This window comes from Eulemur rufifrons, chromosome 26, assembly GCF_041146395.1.
Source record: "Eulemur rufifrons isolate Redbay chromosome 26, OSU_ERuf_1, whole genome shotgun sequence".
NCBI classification, from domain to species: domain Eukaryota; kingdom Metazoa; phylum Chordata; class Mammalia; order Primates; family Lemuridae; genus Eulemur; species Eulemur rufifrons.
Genome location: NC_091008.1, coordinates 5,870,076 through 5,893,206, shown reverse-complemented (window position 1 = coordinate 5,893,206; position 23,131 = coordinate 5,870,076). Strand labels below are relative to the sequence as shown.

Genomic DNA, 23,131 nt, shown 5'->3' with positions numbered 1-23,131 from the left:
TGAACTAGTGAGGTAGGATTTCCACGACGCTGCCGGCCCCCCCACGCAGCGGGCCAGCTCCAGTGCCCCACGCGTCCCCTCGGCCTCCCCTCCCGGGCTGAGCACGGGGACAGCGTCATCACCGAGACACACACAGCTGCATGGAGACAGCCACAGCTCAAGGACAGTACGTCACTGCCTGGGAAAGGTCACATCTCCCCTACGTCATCTGTTTCTGCAGCGTCACATTTTCCCACCCGTTAGTCGTCATCCACAGTGTCGCCTCAAATCCTCCCGCAAAGCCGGCTTCCGAGATGCTCCGTGGAGCCGCTGGCCTGGACAGCAGCCGGTCCCCGCAGGGACGCCGTCCTTACCGTGCAACTCATGTTTTTAAACATGGAGAGAAACCCCTCACCGGTGTCGCTTCTGAAATACAGGCTCGACCCACTGTTGGCTCCACGTGGGAGAGACGGGGCCCTGGGGTGTCGCTGTGGGGATACAAACCGGGTCCCGTCCAGATTCTTTTCAAGAAACCACAGGCATGAGGGCCCGGAGCCGGGGCCTCCCCACATCTGAGGCTTCGCTGGGGGCTGCGGCTGAGCGGGGCCGGCCCACCCCAGCCCACCCGGGATCCGCAGCATCAAAGCCATGATCACCGCGGGCCGCCCGCGGGGCCTTCAAAGGGAGCGGCCGGCACCGTCTCCGCCCTCGTTTGTGCAGTGGGCGCCCCGCCCAACAGGCCCTGACGCTCTCCTGGACCAAATTCCAGTCTTGACAAACAGAGCCAGGAATCCCCACGGGCACAGGGACTCTAAGAGCGCCAGAGGGGCCTGTGTCTGGGGGACACGCAGCCCTGACCGGGGCCATCGGGGAGGATGGGCCCGACAGAAGGTAAGAGAAGAGAGGGAAAAAAGAAATTCCTTCTCTGCTAGTCCAGAGAAAGGCACAATCCTACCACCAGCTGAGTGCCTGGCAGCCCCTGCCCCGGGCTGTCCTGTGGCTGACCCCTGGGGTCAGGGAGCAGAGGGTCAGGCGTCCCCAGTGGTCAGGTGGGGGCAGGGCGGCGAAGCTGCTCTCCGGGAACAACATGTCCCCCCTCCAATAACATGTGACGTCACCTCCTTGTTCAGAACCAGTAAGGAAGCAAAAGCAGTGAGCCGGACAGCAGGCCTTTCCTCCTCATCCTCACACCCCTCTCCCAAAGGCCACAGGCAAGGGACAGGAGCCTAAACATGGTTTCCATTATGACACTAAGTTGACGAGAAGAGATTGGCGATTAGTTTGGGGAGACGGGGACGGAGGCACAGATTTTAACTGCAGAAACAGCCTGACGACAGGACCACACCCACCTCGTGCCAACTTTCTAGGCTCTTCTGTCTCAGGGAAACCTGACCGCAGCCTGTTGTTTTAGGGCTCGAACTCTTCTGTCACACGGTGTCACGTGTGTACGCAGGAAGGGAAGAATGGACTTCTAGAGCCGGAAGCAGACGCGACCTAGCTGCCGTCTGAGCAGGACCGAGGCCTGTAGCCACTGAATGGCCAAGGTGGCCCCTGCAGAGTCGCGGGGCAGGGCTGCTCCCCGGCCTCCTGGTGCCACAGGAGGGCCCGGCTGGTTGCCATCGAGGTGGTCTCGTCGGAGAGAGGCGGGTGAGGGGTCAGGACCACACAGTCGGCCTGCTGTCCAGCTCGCGGGGACAGGCTTCACACACGCGGTTCCACGGAATGGCGCGACCGCTCCTCGTGCCCACCCACTTTCAGACAGGGACGTCGAGGACACGTGAGGTCAAGGAACCTGCCCCCGTCACCCAGCCAACCGGTGGCACACGAGCCTTCGCGCTCTAGCTACACGCTCTCTGCACCATCCCTCGGAGCTGAATTAGCCTCATTTTCCTCTCTCCTTCCCGCCTTCCGTCTGTCTGTCCGTCCACCCCCAGGCGGCAGCACCTTTGTCCCGGCGGGGGGACGTCTGCACCCAGGACACCGCGGCCCCTCCAGGGCACCATGCTCGGTTTGGAAGCAGGATGATAAAGAGAACCAAACACGCAAATCAACTGCGAGATTGAAATCTCCTCTGCCATTGCAAATACAATCTACGGAAGCTGCCCTCGGCCCCCTGGCAGTGGACGTCACCCCGTGTTTGACAGAAACGAAAAAGGAAAACTGGGTTTTGTTTCTGCAGCTGAACTTGTCCCCAGTCCCAGCTCTCAAGACTACTCAGTCCCCTAAACCGCAAGACTCCCGGGAGCTGGTGGCCAGGAGGAGGGGTCGCTCACCCTGTCCTGGGAGCCAGGTGACCCCAAGGCACGGGGACCGACCGAGTCTGTGCAGCCCCGTCCCTGGCAGTCACTCCCAGGGAGTCGCGGTCAGACTTTGGCAACGTCACGATTGATGACTTTGGGACAGGCCTGTCACTAGTAGTGAATCACGCCAGGCGGGGGGTTTCTGCAGCTACTGAGTTCTCTTCCTGATCGCCCGGCCCCTCGTGTCTCTCCTGCGAGGACACGTACCGGGCAGCAGGCTGGGCCCTCAGGTCCCCACCGCGGCCAGAAACGCTGGAGAAACATCTCGAGCACAGTGTCGAGGAAGAGCCTCCCACGTCCATTTCGGTTCTGTAAACTGAGGCGCTTCCCGGAGGACAGTAACGGGCCAGGTGGCCCCAGCTCATCCGCCCGCCTCCAAAGTCTCCACCCGGTCCCCAGTCCTCGCACCTTAACCCATGTCCCCGCCCTAACGATGCCAACTTCACTCTCCAAACATGACGCAGAAGGGTCAGTGGACGCTTGTCCTCCTTTTCAACCCGCCTGTTTCCACGGTTACCGAGCATGTGCGCGTGGCCGCTGCTCCCCGGCAGTAAACGTCACACCGGGCGGGTGTGGCCTGTGGCTCATAAATGACAGTCCCATTTCTGCCGTCCCGACCCCACACATCGCATTTGGGGTAGCAAGATTCATTGTAGGTACCTCTAACTGCTGGTAGAAAATTAAGACCCATGGTGTACTCTGCAAAATAATTAACGTCTCTCCTACGAAACAGAATGTCTCCAAGAGCACAGTGCTGGCTGAGGAAAAAAGTTCTACCAAGAGGACAGCAGGGAAAAAATATATTCAGAGAATGTACCTAAAAATTTAGAGCATTTCAGGCTAGGTATGAATTGAACCTGAAGCACAAAAGTGAGCAGTACTGTTCAACTGAAATGCTCTTAACGTTTCTCTCCTTCTGTCCAAAGAATGAGGTTGCTTTGCTGAAGTTCACAGCCCTCGGCAGGGTCGCTTCACCCATCTGGGTCTCAGCCACCTGCAGCGTCAGTTGGGAAGAACCCAGCGGAGGGAGAGGAAGTCCCCAAGCCTCGAGGCATCACAGGAAGGTCAGGAAACTAAGGCACAGTCTACCCTTCCTTGCTAGAGCACCCTCAGACCCATCCAACTGTTAATTTATATATTATTGAATTAAGCGTCCCTTTTCTGGCTCCTAAATCCACACAGCAGATCAGAAGAAAGATATTACTGGGGGGGAGAGGAAGAGTCCCAAATGGCAAAGGCCGACACGCACACACAAATGATAAAAAGCAGTTTCCTAAAATTCCACAGTATTTGGGGTCATTTAGAAAAGTGACAAACCACTGTGCTCCTGGCAGCTTGTACCACAGGTCATGCGCGCTGTGAAATGACAGAAATATTAAGAAATATTTAGGCCGGGCGCGGTGGCTCACGCCAGTAATCCCAGCACTCTGGGAGGCCGAGGTGGGAGGATCGCTTGAGGTCAGGAGTGCGAGACCAGCCTGAGCCAGAGCAAGACCCCCATCTCTGCTAAAAAATAGAAATTATATAGACAGTGAAAATATGTATATAGAAAAAATTAGCCGGGCATGGTGGTGCATGCCTGTAGTCCCAGCTACTCGGGAGGCTGAGGCAGGAGTTTGAGGTTGCTGTGAGCGAGGCTGACGCCACGGCACTCAAGCCTGGGCAACAGAGTGAGACTCTGTCTCAAAAAAAAAAAAAAAAAAAAAAGAAATATTTAAGTTCAGTGTACTCTATTGAAGATAGAGTTGTATCCACAAGGGTTTTTTAAATTTACCTATTTTGACACTTGCAGATGTAAACCTCGTTCTCTGGGGACTCCCTCATCCAGAGGGGCTCGTGTCCACACATTGGCTCAGTGATAAAAAACATTTCATTAAACAAAATCTGTCCAAAATAACTTTTTTATCCAATAAGCTACTTTAGTGCATGGATCTTAATTCGCTTTCCTGGGTTTTCATGCACAAAACCGAACAGGAAGCCTCTCGAGAGGGTCCGACAAGCTCACGTCCTTCTGTCCCTCCCCCGGTCCTTTGGTGACGGCCGAGGGTCTGCTCCCATCTCTGCTTGTCAAGGCGGCGCGATTCTCGCTCTTGTGATTACTAAAGAGAACAGAATCCACGGAAAGGACCACGCAACAGACGCCGTAAAAACTCTCACCACGTGTACGAACCTCTCCCGATTCCTTCACGAAGGCCCCGCCATCCGGATGACGCCACCGTCTCGCTGTCTCACCAGCCGCGACTGTCGCCCCTCGGTGGCTGCTGGGGACGCCTGATGACCGGCCACCCTGTCCCCGCTGAACGCCCCCAGCGCCGACCCACCCGAGGCCGGAGAGGCCAGCCCCGGCTCCCTCTGTGTACAAGTGACCGTCTCTGGCCACAGCTGACGACGGGCCGGGGTAGAAGTGTGAGCCAAGCAGGGCTAAGCAGAGTCCCCTGTCTCTGCGAAACCGATATTGTCACTCACAACACGACAGCTTGGGAGCTCTGGGCGGGCGGCCCAGAGGACTGAAGACGTCAGTCTGCAGGGGACTTTTGGATGTGATTTCGGGGGGTGGGGGCAGATCTAAGAGGCAAGAAAAGTATCTGCACAGCTTTCCAAGGGCATCTTCTAGCACGTTCCTCGGCCCACCTGCACGACTGTCCTCGGGTTCACAAGATGCGCCTGTATGTTGAAAATCCATGGCCCTCTTCTCCTTAAGCCAGCACGGCTGCTCCCTGCCCTTGGGGGTCCAAAGGCTCCCCTGAGTGCACCTGAGGGTCCCGGGGACACGGTCAGAACTTGGAAACCGCAGTTCGGCCACAGCCACTGCGCTGCCGTCTCAAAGTGAGACAGCGTGACCCAGCCTGAGCTCGCCGGTCAGATCTGAATGTTCCAAGGAGCGCTGTGGACAAGTGTCCCTGTCCCTGTCTCTGCAGGTTTCTGCTCATCTGTGCCGGGCGCAGCAGAGATTGGGGGACACGAGCACAGCGAGAGGAGGAGGAAGACGTGGGCAGGCCGTCTCCAGACTGGAGCCCTCCCAGAGAAGGGGCCTGGGGGGAGCCCCTGCAGGCCACCGAGACCGCTGTCTCCCAGGCAAGACAAGTGGCGAGCCAGCAGTCGCCTCCTTAGCATCTTCCCGCTGTGGCCAAACGGCAACACCAGGTCCCCCACGGGGCTGGGCCGCCACGCTAAGGGCCCTTGCAGGCCAAGCGCTGGGTAGTGCTGAGCAAGACGCACACCTTTTCCCAGGAGATGCCCACCTGGGCCCAGGGGGGGCTGCACAGCCACGCGTTGCCATGGCTGCGGTGTGTCACCGGCTCTCCCGAGTCCGGCAGCCCCCAGCCCCAGACTCACGCTCCCTCCCCAGCGTCCCGAATGCCCCGGGGGACTCCTGCTTGCCTAGTGATAATTCCAGGTCAGGCGCCTTCTAAGTATGATACAGAAAGATGAAGAATGGAAAACGGGACGTCAGTTTTTAACTTTCTAGTTGTCAAAGCCTTAGTTTTCACTTGGAGACTTCGGACAAGCCTTAAGATTTCTCCAGTTGCCTGCACCTTTCCTGGAATTCTATTATTTTCTAAAAGCTTGGCTTTGTTTTCTAACTCCGCATGTCAGCCTAGAAGCTGACAGATACTTAATGTTGGTGGCTACATTTGCACTTGCGGGAAAGAATTCAGAGCGAACTTCAGGCAAAAGTGTCAAACTTACCAGGATGAGCTTCAGAAATTACAGGGAAATAAATGGTTTTCCCCAGCCTGACCAGGGAACGTATTTAGGACCTGCCAGGGCTGAGTGTCGGGCTTGAGGCCGGACTCCCAGCTCAGGGTTGCAGACGTCTTGCCGCCCTGCTGTGTGTCTCTTCCTACTGCAGCTGTCGGCCCTGCGGGGGGCTCCGAGGACACAGGAGCCCCAAGTTCCCGAGCCTCAAGCACCTCATGAGGCTCCTGAAACACCGTCATCAGCCAAAACAGCGTCATCAGCCAACACACCGTCATCAACCAAAACACCATCATCTACCAAAACCCTAGAAACAATTTTTTTTAAGCCGTAAATCCAAGCACGGCGCAATTAACTCCTGCATCCTGTATTGCGCTTAGGGGTGACCTCTCCACGCACCTCTTGGCCCCAGAGAAATAAAGGCTGAAGTTCTTATTTAGTAAAAAGCACATGTTAATTTTTCATTTAGTTTACCAGGCCTACAGGATAAAGATCACGCCATGTCCAGAAACACGGTGCGGGCGAGCGTGTCTAGAAGATTGTCCACCTCCCAACAGTAGCTTGTTTAAACCAACGCTTTGGTGTCATACAATCAAAGGAAATACTATAGAATAAAATATCTCAAGATATCTTTTCAATCTATTAATATTAAAATGGTGCGCTTTTTGTGTTTGTTTTGCTTGCGTGTGTATTTTGCACGTGTGCAGAAACCCCAGCACAGAGGCGGCGCTTCTAGGAGCCGCGGCCACGCTGGGGAGGTGCCCGGACGCGAGGACAGCCGCGTCGCGCACGAGTCATTTTCAGGGTCGCACAGGTGCTCTGGGGTCACAGGGACCCGCTCAAACCCTACCAAGGTCGCAAATACAAAAGAGCTCCGCGTCCCTTAGCAACACCGGGCGTCGGTCGGACCATGCAGGAGCAAAGCCGGCCAGAACACTGGGCTCCAGGGAGCCGCAGACGGGGACCGTCGGGCCTCTGGCCTGATCCTGTCGCTCACACCGGAGAAGCCAGAGGCTTTGAGCGACCTGCCCGGTCTGAACAGTGTGCATGGGGCGGCCTCATTGCAACACACACGCTGTGTCCCTGGTCTGTCACTTCTTTGCCCCTGCTCTGCTCCAGAACAGAAGGCCCCTCCATTCTTCTGGGATGACAACGGCCGTTTGTGAGAGTCACCTCCTCAGGGCAGCCTTTCCTGACCCCACAGCCTAACGCAGACCCAGGTCGCTCGGTTTCATTTCTGTTACCGCAGGTACGTTCCTGCTAATTTGTCACCGACCTGCCCACGGCAACGCGGTCGGCACCGTGACAGCAGGGACCTGCCTCCTCCCCCAGCGCTGTGTGTCCCCGTCCTACAAGTCTCCACCCGGCATCTGTGAGGTGCCCCGTGAACGCTGAGTGACGCCTGAACAAGCCACACCCACAGCAGTGTCTGGATTCCCAGAACAGGAGGGGCAGGGGAAGGACAGGAGTATTGTCAGTCCTGATTTCCTGAACGTGATTCTTATCCACTGACCGCCAGTTCTGCTCTGCAAACCGGGACGGCTGGGGACAGTGACTTCAGAGCCCCCACGGCCGATCGGGGGGACGAGGGGACAACAGCGACCAGCCAGAGCCCCACGCGGGGCTGGGTGGCTTCCTCAGAAACACGGTTGGGGGAGGGGGGTTGTTGTGTTTTTGTTTTTCTTAAGCTTTAGAAAAAAATAAGCGCCCCAGCCTCATCTTTTACATCTGAAATAATGTTAACGGTGGAGAACATCCAATTGAATACCAAACTGCGAAGCACAGAAATACATTTTTGCAGGACTCCTAACAGAAATAGTCACCTTTAAAGAGTTTGGTGCCAACAGAAGGGACTACAGCAACAAGCCCAGCCCTTCGCACCCTGCGCTTCTGGGGCTTTCAGTGAAGAGGCAGAACGTGGGAAAAAAAAAAACTGCCGGCCAATCCTAAGTACTCAGTAATTAAAAGGACAGGATTCTTTAAAAAAAAAAAATACAAAGCGTGTGCTTGTGCTTCGTACTGGATTTACTCCTACCACAATGCCACCAGCTCTAGGGGACAGGGCCGTGACCAAGTCATAGCTTTGCTCCCAGCCACCAAGCCAGGCGGCCGGCTCCGAAGACGACCTCGATTAACAGCCCTTGAGTCAAATTAAATGTGGACATGGTCTATAATCATGACCTGTTTTTGGATACGCTATTTGGCGACTTATACGAAGGGATGGTGCTCCCTTCACTTGGAGGAACCCTGCCCCTCGGTATTAGCTGAGAAGCGTTTTGATGTCATAAAACCGCAATGATGGGACTTTGAGAGACCTGGGGAATGTGAATAAAGATCAAGAAAGTTCCGCAGAGAAGAGGGCAACAGGCTGAGGCTCCGCAGGAGGGGTGGGGCGCGAAGCCGGACCACACACGGACAACCGCAGGCTGCAGGCGTCCTTGTTCCCATTTCACAGATGGGGAAAAGGAAGGTGACAAAGCTGAGGCAGACTGACCGGGCAGTCGGGTCATTTAACATTCACGTCTGTCTGGTACCAAACCTCGGCCAGCTTCCTGCTTGGGGGAAGCTGCTTGAAATCTCAGCACCAAATTCAGTTTTAAGATCTTGTCTAGGTGGGGTCACCCGGTTTAGTCGCGGGCCGGGTGGTTTGCGGGACAATGTGCTTCTCCTGAGAAAACTGCACAGAGACGGCGTGTGCGGCGCCCGCCCTCTGCACGGAGCCCAGGACGGCTTTGCCTGGGCCAATCCGCAGGGGCCGAGGCGGAGATCAACAGTGACCTAAGGTGCAAACTGCAGGGGGCGGTAGAGGCCGCCTCCCCACCAGGGGGCACGCACCGTGTCCTCCAGGCAACAAAAGGCACCGACTATTTTTAGGTACGGAAGAGACACACTCGACTTGTGTTGGCGACAGTCCCTCTGCGGGCGACACGGGGTGAGCCGGCAGAAGAATCACTCAGGCTCCGTCCGGATGGAAAAGTCTGAGCACCTCACCGGGGCCACGGCCGATGGCACCTGGTGACTCACTGACGTGGGGTCCCAGGGAGACAGAGCAGAATCAAAGGTAGCGTCTTTGGAAGAACCGTTACAAGAAGATGCAGAAATACCATCAATTCAAAGCTTCATACATAAAGACCAAGCCTCGAAAGCCAGGTTCCTTGGGCTAGTGCTCGTGTGGCCAAAAGTGAAACCACTACAGTCAGAAGAAACAAAGCTAATATGACCTGTGAATACCAGAGTGAAATCTAGCAAGGGTTCCCAATAAAGTGCTTGATAGAAGAAATACAGTTAATTTAGCAAGTACCCCTGATGTATTTTTAAATATATGAAGCGCATGTATCTTACTCACTAGAAACAAAGTACTTTTATGTGTCTAGCTGTCATTGCAATTAAGGAAAAGTCTCCAGAGACGGAGCAAAAACTCTTGAGTCCAGGGCTGGACTGGTGCTCCTCAAACCCACCCAGATTTGCCGAGGACGATGGCGTTTTGCTTACTGCTTCTGGTCATTTGTTCTTTTTTAAGTCAGCGGATTTGCCACTGGTCAGCAAGGAACGGTTAAGAAGACAGATTTAGGAGAAGGGAATGGAGAAGGAATAGATGGGGACAAAGGGACAGAGAGAGAAAAGCACACGCTATATTATTGCAAATACATAGCCGGTATAAAAACCATCAGATTTTTAAAAGCACCGATTGGATTTGGGCTGAGTTTTCCCTCCTTTAGGAGCAACGTTGAATGACATTAATACGAGCAAGAAGATTCACAAGCAAGTGGCCTCTTTTCCCAACTACCGTCAGCAGAAGGACCAGAGAGTCGATCTTACCATGCTTCAGATGTAGGCAGCTGTCATTCTTGGACCTGTACCTGCAGAAAATTGTGTCTTTAACAAATTTTTATTGAAGAGGGTTTCGTACATTCCAAATACGTAGTAGCTACGACACCACGTGGCCTTGTTTGCTTTACTTTTATGGTTCTTATACCAGCCGTTTTTATTTGTGCAGTACAAGTGGCGGCCTTCTTGTCAATAAGAGAAAAAGGGGAAATAAATGGGACCTCACCGATGCCTTGAATTAATGTATAAGGAAGACAAACCTTATCATTGTTCTGTATTTTTTTTAAAAAAAAAAAAACCCCAAATCACAGAAGAGATTCTCAAGGGGATACAAGATAGCCTAGTGTATAATTATGGTAAAAATGACATTTTAAGGAGTTAAGCAAATAGATAAAAAAGCAGAAGTGTTAAAGCAAAGAGAACACACACAACAAAAGCAAAAAAAAAGCAAAACAAAATAAAAACACCCCACAGTCCACAACCAGGACTCCAGGTGACAGGGTTTGGGAAGGAGTTTGTATGTGTACCCTCACAGTCACGTTTAAAAGAAAGGTCTTTTTTTTAAAGAATTTCAGGAAGAAAAGCAGAGTTAAAGGCGCTCAAGTGACAGCCCCGGAAGAACGCAGTGTGGAGAGGGCGCAGGCTGCGGTACGAGGTGGCCGTCGGGAGCTGGGGACGGACCGGAAGTCGCACGGTGCCTACCTGATGTAGATTCCTGCAGTTTCTCTCTCTTCCTCTTCTTTTTCTTACCCTGCAAGGACAGCGGCACCGGGTCACGTCACAGACTGCACCGCGCACACAGAGAACACGACACGAACGCACAGGCAGGTGACACGGGGCTACAGTGGCTGCTCTTTACAGCACTGTTGTTGCAACAGTATCTTTAGCTACTGTGTTATCACTTGCTTGGCTTCCGTCTGCTTTACTAATGGATGGGCTGGCTTTGATTATTATAAAAATAGCATAAACCTGGGCTTTCCCTCCATTCAGGGGCTACACAAAGCAACGTCCTTGAAAACACTGTGCACAGCAAACTCTTTAAAGGTGGATTCCCAGGACACGAGCTCTCTTTAAAACTACTCTCTTCCCGTCCTTCCACGTGGGGAAGAGAAGAGAGGGCAGGACAGGGAAAGAGAGAGAGGGGGGGAGAATAGGTGGGTATTTCTTTTATGTCTTTTTCAAAATTAAAACTCATCGCTTATGAATCAGAAAAAGAAACGTCAAGGCATCCCACCGGCGATGCTAAGTAAAATCCACAGCACAGCAAGGCGCGCACGGGGCAGAGAGGGAAAATCGGCTCTGCCCACGGAGGCAGGACACGTCCAGGACAGGTTGCGTAGACGCCACCTGTGACCCTTTGGCTGGGACACTGAAGTTCCCACGTTAAAGGACGTTGCAAAGGCTCCGCACAGAGACGGTGGTCGCTGCTCGGAGAACAGAAGCCCAGTGTAGGGGCAAAAATTCCTCAACGACAGCGGTCTCAAGAAGGGACCGAAGCCCGAGCTGATCATTGGGAGGAGGGACACTGAGTAGCGCTTGAAGTCAGGGAGACCTGGGTGTAAACTGAGGCTCAGCCGCCTGCCACGTGGCCCTGGGCAAACTACTACACCTCCTCCACCCCTCTACTCCCTCACCTGAGAAATGGGATAACAAGATGCTCACGCCACTGGCTTGTGGCAGGATTAGAAAATGAGACAGAAAGAATTTAAGACGGTTCCTGACAATCGGCACATGGCTGTTATCGACACAGCTCAGCAGAGTGGCCCGTGCTGCTCGTAAGTGACAAACAGCAGGACTCCAACTTCCTGGGCTGTCATCGCAGCCCACGTGCAAGCTGCAAACCCTGACCAGCGCAATCACAGGAAGCTAATTGTGCAGCCCATTTCCAGAAATAAGTTCACACGTGTTCATGACCTCGGACCCGCAATCCCGTTATTGTCCCCGTGGGAACTGAAGTCCCACAGGAGCATCTATAGCAACAGCTGTTTGTTGATCCAGGGCTTCAACTCTGCCCTCTTTAAAAGGCAATATTAAGACTGTCCTGGCTGGCACCTCCAACACTAGTCTTACACAGAACACTAGAATTACCGCAGACTGAACTTTGTAGCCCCTCAAATTCCTGTTGAAATCCCCCCCCCAATGCAATGGCATAATAAGGGGGAGCCTTTGGGGGGTAGCTCAGGGCGTGAGCAAGGGGCCCTTGCCAATGGCAGTCGTGCCCTTATAAAAGAGATTGTATTTGTGATCTGCCTGGGCAACGTATCGAGACCCCATCTTTACAAAAAAAATTTAAAAATAAGAAAGTTAGCCAGGCGTGGTGGTGCGTGCCTAGTGTCCCAGCTACTCGGGAGGCTGAGGGGGGAGGATCACTGGAGCCCAGGAGTTTGAGGTCATAGTGAGCTACGATGATGCCACTGCACTCCAGCCTGGACAACAGAGCAAGACCCTACCTCTAAAAAGAAAAAAAAGAGCGCGTGACCTTAGGGAGCTCCCTTCCCCTTCCAGCTTGTGAGGACAGAACGAGGAGACTTGGAAGGAGGCAGGACCTCAGCAGAAACCAAACCTGCCACACCTTCGTCTTGGACATCCCAGCCTCCAGAAGTGTGAGAGAGAAATTTCTGCTGTTTATAAGCCTCCCAGTCTGTGGCACTCTGTTATAGCAGACTGAATGAACCAATGCAGGAATGAGCTTCACAATCTGAGAGCTTAAATAGCCAAAATTATTCCCCTCTGTAAAACTTTAAATGTATCATTTATAATATAGTTTCTCAGAAAGAGTCTTTGCCATCTCAAGACTGCATTAGTAAAATGCTCAAACGTTACAACAGGAAGAGAACTGGCAATATAGATGAGGTAATTCTTGCCAACAAAATCAGTACACCTTAGACATGGTAATACCTACTGTGTCTGAATATAAAACGTAGTAGACGTCAGGGTACATTAATATGAATTTTTTCTTTTCCCAGTTCTAATTATTCTATGGCAAAACAGAAACCTGAACACAGTGATTATAAGATGTGTAAAATGATACAATCCTTTGGAAAGCAACTTGACAATATGTATCAAGAACTTTAAACTATTTATATCCTTTAACTCAATAATTACCAAAAAAAAACAGCTATGTACAGACATGTTCACTACAGTATTATTTGCATTTGTGAAAAAAAAAATAGAAAGCAACTTAAATGTCTAAAAGCAGGAAAAAAATGATCAAGTAAATCGTGGCGTTCACTCAATGGAATTTTAATATATGTAAACAAAACTATGCCATAGCAGAAAACTGCTTTTTATATGTAAGAGCAAGAAGGGTGGCACAAAAGCGTATGTGTGCACAGACATACAAAAAAAATTAAACACTCAAAGAAAAAAAAAACTAGAAGGAAATGTAAGTAGGTATTACTAATGTTTGTTGCCTTTATGTGGTAAAATTATGGGCTTTTATTTTTATCTTTTTAATCAACATTTTAATGAAAGGTGCTTCTCTTTTTATTAAGAAGCTCTATTTAGGCCGGGCGCGGTGGCTCACGCCTGTCATCCTAGCACTCTGGGAGGCCGAGGCGGGTGGATCGCTTGAGGTCAGGAGTTCGAGACCAGCCTGAGCAAGAGCGAGACCCCGTCTCTACTAAAAATAGAAAGAAATTATATGGACAGCTAAAAATATAAATAGAAAAAATTGGCCGGGCATGGTGGTGCATGCCTGTAGTCCCAGCTACTCGGGAGGCTGAGGCAGGAGGATGGCTTGGGACCAGGAGTTTGAGGTTGCTGTGAGCGAGGCTGATGCCACTGCAGTCTAGCCCGGGCAACAGAGCGAGACTCTGTCTCAAAAAAAAAAAAAAAAAAAAAAAAAGAAGAAGAAGCTCTATTTAAAAAAAAAAATATTAGCACCTATAGCAAAAACCAAAAATATTATGCCAGCTCAAAGGTTTCATAGTGCAATATATCCATGAAATCTGTATTACAAAGATCATTAACTTCCAAAAATAGGAAACAGTACCAGCACTGTACACGCCCTAAAACACGGTTCCTTTCCGAAAGCAAAGGGAAGGAGGGGTGCACGGGGGCTTACATAGTTGTCTCGCGCGGACCAGCCTGGGTAGAGCTGCATGTGTAGCTGTCTTTCCTTCCGAGCCAGTTCATAGTATTTAGCCTGCTCTTCCCGCGAGAGGGCATGCCACTGGAACGAGAGGAGGGCAAGGCACACACAAAAGTAAGCACAACGGGAACAGTGTATTTGATGCTTCCAACATCAGAAAATGGAAATAGTAAGCACCGAGACTTTGATTTATTTTTAAATGGCAGAAAGACCACGTGCTGCAGAAATGTGCTTGGAGTCTGGTGGCTGGAGTGAAACTCAGACTTCGGTTTCTTCATCCTGTTCTCCGATATCACATGGAACACATCAAAGTCAATCAAAGGATCCGAAGTAAAATGATCTCTGTCACCCACCCCTTCTCTTTCCCAGGATAAATTAAAAAGAACTTTCACTGGTCAACCTCAACACCCAACGTAGCCCCTTTTTCATGGTTTGTAACGTATTCTGATATCTGAGCCCAAGTACTATTTATTTGGGCAAAATGTGATAATTTCCAGATGTCTTTTAAGACAGACACACCCTCTCCTCCCAGGGACATTTCTCCGACTGTGTCAGATGAAGAGTCTGAAACCTTCATCATATGACGCTGTCTAGAGAGAGAAAGATCGAAAGTCAGCCTGTCCGTGCCGGTCTCTCCCCATCTCACCCACCTCTAACAACCAACAGCTTGCTAAACCCGGGCACCAAGACCCTCGCAGGCAAAGATCAACCTGGACACGATGGAACAGACAGATCATCCTTGGTTTTTCTGAGAATACACCGATCCCTGGAATTTACACAGTTAGTTCTGGTGCTAAACAAATATGATTTGCAAGAGACAAAGTGTTACCAAAAAGAAAAAAAATAAATGAACAAAGAGACAAAAAGAAAAAGAATGACAAGAAAGAAGTCTTCCATCTTAAATTTGTTTGTTAATTTGACAAGTGTTATTTATTCCCCTATATACAACGCTTTTGAGTACTGCAATGTGTCGGTATAATTTTACGTCATTTATGGCAGCTTCATAACTTGCGGAGAAACCCAGGATCACAAATATAAATTAACTCCCAAAATACATATCGAGGTTGGGTCTTCTACCCAAACAGCCAGGGATTTTTCAGTTACAGCAGGAAACTTGGGTTGACAGGAAGACCCCAGCTAGCAAAACTGGATAAAATACAAGGAGAAAAAGCAAGGCACAAACTAGACTATTTGTTTGCATTTTCAGTTGCCTCTAGTTCCCTGATATTGCTAATGCGCAAAACCTACTTGCAAATGAGAGATCATTTGGGTGAAACAACAGCGGTACTGCACATTGACATTGAAAACAAAAATAGAGACTAGAAAAATGATCTTTCTTTAAAGGAATTTCTGAAACCTTTACAGGAATTTCTGACACGCAATTGACCAAAATCACTTTTCTATCTCTTTGCCTATTGAAAAATTTAAATCTTCTAAAAAAAAAAAAAAATCAAATTTCATTGTCAAGGTTTCACAAGTTGTGGGGGAAAGACCCATTTAATTCAAAGAAACTTAAACAGTTCCAAGATAAAAACATTCTCACAATAAACTTCTAATAAATGGAATTCCTTTATTAGCCAGAAAGGTCTGAATAGAAAAAGCTTATTTGAAAAGTAAGATTTGTGCTATTCTTATTTATAATATGAATTTGAAATAAAACTCTGATTAAGTCACATGGACGAACATTTCTATTTTAGAGATACAGTAAAGATGAATGAAAATCAAAAGATAAAATGTTCTGGGATGGATTTAAGGATCCACTTTTAAGAACTCTAATTATCCCGGTGTAAAACTTGGTGATTTTCAAGCCGGGGACTTTAAAGGGCTAGCAAAGGCCGCCCTGCCGGAGGGGAGTCAAGAAGACCTGATCTTAATCAAAGATCTCGGAGACCTATAAATAGAAACAGGTGTCTAAATCAAAGACAGAGAAAGACCCCAAATGAGAACCATCCCTGAGGACACATGCCCGGCCCTGGGGATCGTCAAGGGAGCTGAGAAAGTAGCAACTGTCGCAAGTAGGAAGCGTCTCTTCATAGCGTATCCTCATTCTCTTGGGCAGGAAAATCATTCCCGCGGGACGGCCAGGGGGCCTTTAACACAGGAAAGAGAGAGGAAGAAGCTAAGAGTTGTGCACAGCTAACGCAAAAACAGCAACCCTTCTCCTCTGATTTCTTCTTTTAAAGAGTCGAGGAGAATGAATGGTCATGAGCTTTTAAGGCGGAGCTCTTCAGAGACGATGGGCATCAGTCATCTGCTGTGATCTGGGCTGGGGAATCATCGTAATTGTTGTTATTAAGTGTTTAAGAAGCCACAGGGAGATAGGGCATCACACACGGGACACCAGGGAAAAACTATAATCCACCGCCGCGCCCTCCCCACGAATCCCTGGAGCCTTGCAGATTGGAAATAGCTGCATTTTGCAGCTTCCCAGTGGGAATCGATAATGCTAGAAGGCCTGTCCCCGCCTGTAGACACGGCCAGGCAGCCTCCCAAGTGCGCTCTGCTAGGAACGCTCACGTGGACCAGGTTTGGAACAAACACGGTAAAAATGGTCACCAACAACAGGGAACACGTGATGCTGTATGTTTCGCAAGGGCCGTTGGACCGTCCTCACCCGGCTGCTCACTCGCACACCGTGAATCTCTGAGAGGTCGCAAAAACACATACACAGGGTCACAAATTAAGCAGCTGGCCAGGCACGGTGGCTCACGCCTGTCATCCCAGCACTCTGGGAGGCCGGGGCGGGAGGATGGCTTGAGGTCAAGAGTTCGAGACCAGCCTGAGCAAGAGCGAGACCCTGTCTCTACTAAAAATAGAAAGAAATTATCTGGCTAACTAAAAATATATATAGAAAAAATCAGCCAGGCATGGTGGCGCATGCCTGTAGTCCCAGCTACTCGGGAGGCTGAGGCAGGAGGATCGCTTGAGCCCAGGAGTTTGAGGTTGCTGTGAGCTAGGCTGACACCATGGCACTCTAGCCTGGGCAACAGAGTGAGACTCTGTCTCAAAACAAAAAAGAAGCTGCCACACGTGTGAAGAACATCAACAGAGTAAGGTGAAGCGTTTCTGAAACTATGATGTAATGACAGTGGACGTGTAACCTGAACAATAAACCAGGTGTCATTTACAGGAAGTTCCTATGTGTCAGGGACAGTCCAATGGGTGACAATGCATCCTGTTTCATCTCCCTAAAGGCTGTCATCGTATCTTGCGCCCTTTGTCACTTCCCGAAGCTCTTGCTATACAAACGCATTCAGTGACCGCCTGACAAGCAATTCAATCCGGGCAGAGTGTAATGAAGCGGTTCCATGGTCGCCAGGAGCGTGTACCTGCCACCCCACACTCACCCTTCTGCCCAGAATCTGGTTGATGGCGGCGCTTTCCTTTAGCGTGCACTCAGCCACGACGTTCGCCCGCATCTCCTTCATGTATAACATGAAAGCGTTCAGAGGCTTCTTGATGTGAGGTCTTTTTGGCTCCTGCTCCTTTCTCTGTTCATGCTGAGGCTTCCTGCAAGGCGGTGGTGGCGGTGGGTAGGTAGGGGCGGGGGTGGAAGGGACAAGGAAGGGAGGGGGCAGGAGAGAAGCAAAGCACCTGTTCACGTGGCCGCGCTCAGGCCGGGACGACCCTCACACCCCAGACACCATCACCTCGGGAGAGCAGCTCTCGACTCACTTGGAACGCTGAGTTGCAAACCACCCGCCCAACGGGGCTTCTTGTCTACGCAGCAGCTCTCTGAGAATACAAATCCTTTCATTTGAGGAAGGGCAGCTATAGCTAACGGAAGTGTTTAACGCAAGATGGAAATGGCTTTGGCTCTGTGACGATGCTCCGTCTAGGGCCCCGAGGCCGAGTTGCTTAGTCACCTCGGAGCAAGCTGAACGCATCACACAGCCGATCACGTCCTCTTTCGGAACAGAGGTTCTTAACTTCGGGGCTGGGGGGTCCAGGGCCACGCTGAGAAGCTAATGAAGCTCTCGACCCTCTCCCTTGAGCAATGCGTGCTGCCTCTGCGTGCATTTGCGAGGAGTTTAGGGACAGTCACATGCTGCCTGCCCCCCCCACCTACCCACCCCCACCCACAGAACCTAGATTAAGCAGCTCGATTACTAATCTCCTCAGGGCAAATTAATTTAGCCCTGGTCTAATAGTCTGAGACAACCTTGGCCCAACAGGGAAGCCTGGGCGTTGTGTGTCTCTCCCTTTCTCTTGATTTCTGCGCTGCTGAAGCCTCGAGTCGGGGTTCCTGCGTTTCCAGAAGGAAGTGCATTAAACCCTCCCATCGAATCCACTCGGGTACCAACAAGTTCTCCCCCTCAATAGTCTGGCCCAAACTGCAACCCGCTGGTGCGTGGGTAACCAGCTCAAGATCCTTCAGCGCCTGCCTATGCTCCGGAGACTCCTTCCTCCCCGGTGAGGTCCCCGTGATCTTGTAAGGTCTGTGCCCCTTTGCAATCTCAGAATCCAAGTCACGGCGGTGACAGTCAAGCTGCTTCATGTCCCCGGGGATAGAGCTTTGAGGGCAGAGAGCTGCACGGGAGTTCAGGACGACAGAGAGAGGGGAAGAATCAGCAACAGAGAAGCAGCGGCCGCGGCCGGCCCAGGTGCAAACTTACATGTGCATCAGGTCGCTGTCGCTGTGGGGGTGTTCCTGCTTGACCTGAGGCGTCACGATAGCTGGGTGAGGGATGCCAGTTGTGTGGGGACCCGGAGGACCAGGAATCATATGATGGGAAAACCTACGAGAAGGAAAGAGAAGGAAAAAAAAAAAATACGTCCTGCTGGCTGCTGCAGCAAAAGCCAGACGGAATTTCAGAACAATCCACCCACCGCTGCTGGCTAAGAGTTACACACTGGAGTACTAACTGTAAATTAGACTGGGCTAATAATTAATTTTTTCTCACTGTAGTCAGGTGCAAAATATTTATAGTTATCCCCTGTAGTTCTTCAAACTAATAGTAGAACCTGACATTTTTCCTGGGAGGACTGTGGACCACAGGATTTAAAAAAAAAAAAAAAGGTGAATCATTTTTCTTGCAAAGCAATTTTCAAAGAAGAATTTCAATGAGAGTAATGACTGGGAATATAACATTTTATGAAGATGTAGCTTTTTAAATTATTTTTAAGTAAAAGCTAAAGACGTCGTATTTCAACATCTCTGCCTACATTCCTGAGAAAACCATCACATTGAGAGTTTTCTTGTATTGTTCACTTCTTCATTATTAATATTAATATTAGGAGGGAACAACTAAAAGGGACAGGAATGAGGCCCGTTTAGTTAGGTTTCCATCAACATCGTATGAATTGATTTCTGTGCAGAAATAAAGTAATATTTGAGAGCTCTAGGCTGATGGAAAACTGGGAACAGAATCAAGGGGAGAGATTTGACTATGGGGAAGACTCCAGTTCTGCACCGAGGTAAAAACTATCCCTGCTAAAGGCTTTATCCCAAATATACTTGTTGATCATAAAAGGAATCTGAAAACATCCACCACCAACCAACACAGAGGAGGGAAACTGCCATGCAAGAAAAATAAAATAAATAAATAAAGACAGCACTCTCAACAGGTGCTTTGGATAAACTGGGATGTGTTTTAGAAACTTTTACTTTTCCAACTGTCTGAAAGGAAACATTTAATTCAACAATAACAACATTCTCAAATCTTTCATCACAGTCTGTACAATTCATTCCTTGTTCAGGAAAGGAACTCTGCTTGGATATGGAGTATTTCAGAAGCAAATTTTAAACTTTTAAGAAAGCATGGTGGCTGGGCGCAGTGGCTCACGCCTGTAATCCTAGCACTCTGGGAGGCCGAGGTGGGAGGATTGCTCGAGGTCAGGAGTTCGAGACCAGCCTGAACAAGAGCAAGACCCCGTCTCTACTAAAAATAGAAAAAAATTATCTTGCCAACTAAAATATATATATAGAAAAAATTAGCCGGGCATGGTGGTGCATGCCTGTAGTCCCAGCTACTTGGGAGGCTGAGGCAGGAGGATCGCTTGAGCCTAGGAGTCTGAGGTTGCTGTGAACGAGGCTGACGCCACGGCACTCTAGCCTGGGCAACAGAGTGAGACTCTGTCTAAAACAAAAAAAAAAAAAAAAAAGAAAGCATGGTGAAAATACAAGTATTTGACCAAATACTGTTGCTTTGCTCAATGTCCAGTTTGCAAAAATACATGATGCTGGTCATTTGCCGGTGACAAAATCCTGTCATCATATAGTTCCTGCAACGTTAAAACGTGTAAAAGTATGTTTTAGGGGGAAGGATATTAATTCAATTCCCCGCCACCTACGGTCACAGCTAGATTTACAACTCACTGGGAAAAAAAAAAAAAAATAATTATTTCTTTTAAAGCTGTAATTCACTCCAGAAACTGACAATTTCACACCCACGTAAAAAACAGACAGATTCACAACCGGTTAAAACTCAGCAGTCTGACTCCCAGCACGACAACGCTAGCTGCCCTGACGAGCCACATGGGACACACAGACGCTACACCGTGGGCGCACATGGAGCTCGGGGCACAGAAGCCGACCCTTCCGGAAGCAAAAGCGTCACACAGAGCAGCCCGCGGCGAGGCAGAGCAGGGTCCCCGGGCGGCACCGCGCGGCCACGTCCGCACAGGGCCTGATTCGCACACTAGGACGGTCGCCCTGCGCGGCCTGGAAGGTTCTGGGGTCCGGGCTCCCTGGGCATCTTCCAACACTGCCTCATCAGACGGATGCCACTGTCCCCAAAGGACGCAGATGGCAGAACTCAGACCACACCAGGACTTACTCTCCTCCCTTACTCCACCCCCCAAGCATATTTTGAATCCGACAAGCTCCACTTTGGGGACATTTCCCGGCCCACAGTTGGCAGGGGGGACAATGCATTCTCCTCCGGGAAGCTGGTCGGGCCGGGGCACCCCGTGGGCTCCTGCCACCCAGGAATGTCCTAGTGTGGGAGCCAGGCCCGCTGCAGACACGCGGCTGCGACACGCCCCCTCCTAGCCGGCCCGCGGCGAGCAGAGCCACGCAGGACGCAAGCACGAGAAGAGCCACGTGTCCTCCGGCGCCCCGGGCGCCGCCTCCACCTACCTGGACACGGAGGTGTCGACTGACAGTGAGGATGGGTAGGGCTGCCTGAATCCACCCGAGATGGGGTACACAGGCTGACCTTGCCTGAGGTCACAGAAGAAAGGAGCCCGTCAATGACAAAGCGCGAGTCACCAGCCGGCAATCGAGAGTGGGAATGGGGGAGGCGGGGATGGGCCGACAGAACCCGGTGGGGGTGTCACGGGCCACAGCATGTCCGCAGACGCGAGACCGTGTCCCCTCCTCGCCCTCCACCCAGTCGAAGCATCGTTTGCCTTCGAGGGAATCTCCCGCCCCTGGCTTGGAAACAACCCAGTCCCTTCCCCCGCTCCCAACCCCACTACTACTTTGAACAAAGTAGGCGCTTAATAAATGCTTATTGACTATCACGGACCCCTGAGAACTGGGACATGTTCCCTTCAGGGAAGGAGCTCAGTGGATTCTTTATCAGGATCTTTGAGAATTTCAGGTGAAGGGAAGAAAGGAGGAAATCAAATTTTACATTTATATACAAATGAACAAACACTGAAAAACTACCGCATCTCCCCCCGCCCCCATATCTACATGTTAGAGTCAAGAAATAAAAGTGCAATTCACTGGCGTTAGTTTCCCTCCACCCTGGGAAGCCCGCCTTTCCCTCTGTCCTTCCCATGTCCCTCATTTGTCACTTGCAGGGTCTACGTCCCGCTGCCAGCGGGGCAACTCGTCACAGCATTTGTGCCCCTAAGCAGCTCAGCTCAGACAGAATAACTGATCTAGGGCTGAAAGTGTCCGCAGTCGATTCACTTCGGTTATTGGCTAAGACAGAGAGAAAGGCCACCCACCAGGTAAGGGTGGCCCAGGTAGGAAGACGGGAGCAGTGACATGGGGCTGCAGGGACAGAGAGCTGAGGGATGATGTCCATGAGTGAGAAGGGGGGAGGGGAAGGACACGGAGGACAGGAGTGGGAGGAGGGCAACGATTACAACAGGTGGCACTACATAAAATTATTCTTTCTTCCCAAAATAATGTCCTTTATCTTTATCAATTAAAAGACTTTGAAGGCAGCAGTAAGAATGTTTTTAGAAATACAACAAAATAAAGAGCATTAAGCATTCGGATTCTTAAAAAAAAAAAAAAAAAAAGACCCCAAATTTACTACTCTGAACTCAGACTGGATGCCTACTTTATCACAATTCAGAAGATGCTCTTATCCTATTGAATTTCTCTCTAGTTATGTCGTTTACCTCACTTGCCCACCTATAGGCAGAGATAGATATTCAAGGCATCTAAGTTTATGTCTCAGAAATAGAAGTTGCTCCTAAAAAAAACCCAGGGGGTGAAAACCCACATGGAGCACTAACTTCGTGCGGCCACAGCGAAATGCCCAAAGCCACAAATGGAATCCAGAGAACTCTACGGTTCAAAGCAAACGCTGTACAGTCATTTTCTACACACGTTAGCCAACGGATTCGATCCATTGCAAAGTCTGTGTGTTTTTTTAATCTTTTAAATTGCAATGAATGCAGTTAGCACCTTGCTTGTTGACGGGAAATGTCTTCAACTCCACGCGTGTGAGTTGCCGTTCACAAGGCTAATTTCCAGGACTGGAAAATGCAAGAACGTGCGTTCACACGCGCCTGGCTGCGGGTTGCGGGAAGGATCTTACCAGCCAAGAGGTGGGGTGATCTGTCCCACGCCGCCCGGAGACAGGGGATAAAAGGTCGGGATGTCGGGGGCTGGAGGATGTCTGGACATGCCTGCGGAATAGAACGACAGAGGCACCTGGTTCACGGTCACGGCAGCTGGACCAGCAGAGCAACAGAAAAGCAACAACATGTTTCCTGCCATGAACGCTGAAGGTCTAGAATGAAACAGTATCTATTCTTCCCATGCAGTGAAGGCGAGTCAGTCTGTTAGCTTTTTCTGGAGATTTCCACCGTCGGGGAGACCAGGGTCCTCCAGCAGCGGACCCTGAGCGGAAAATCGGCTGCCAGTGGGACAGTCAGCAAAACAGACTTTTCAATTATTTACCGATTGGCCCTCAGTATTTCACTTTGGTTAATAAAACGGTAGACAACCGTCGTGTGCTGGGTGACAAAGGACAGCCCTCGGTGAGCAGACGGCTGGCCGTGGTGCTCAGGGATTAGGGAAATTGCCACTGTTACATTCTCG

At 50.5% G+C, this 23,131-nt stretch overlaps 1 protein-coding gene across 4 annotated transcripts in view; it reads right to left on the bottom strand.

Moving 5' to 3' along the window:
* LEF1 (lymphoid enhancer binding factor 1) overlaps positions 1-23,131 on the bottom strand; it is a 109,709-nt gene that overhangs the window by 2,988 nt on the left and 83,590 nt on the right. Inside the window, exons 5-11 of one of the 4 annotated variants that reach the window (XM_069459055.1) lie at positions 22,626-22,716; positions 20,981-21,064; positions 18,516-18,638; positions 17,247-17,409; positions 13,873-13,980; positions 10,509-10,557; positions 9,804-9,838 (exon numbers count right to left, since the gene is read on the bottom strand). In XM_069459055.1, coding sequence (XP_069315156.1) covers positions 9,804-9,838; positions 10,509-10,557; positions 13,873-13,980; positions 17,247-17,409; positions 18,516-18,638; positions 20,981-21,064; positions 22,626-22,716 — 653 coding nt within the window. Of the gene's footprint in view, positions 1-9,797; positions 9,839-10,508; positions 10,558-13,872; positions 13,981-17,246; positions 17,410-18,515; positions 18,639-20,980; positions 21,065-22,625; positions 22,717-23,131 lie in introns of those variants that run through there. The other 3 variants (XM_069459058.1, XM_069459057.1, XM_069459056.1) reach the window with 3 other exon arrangements.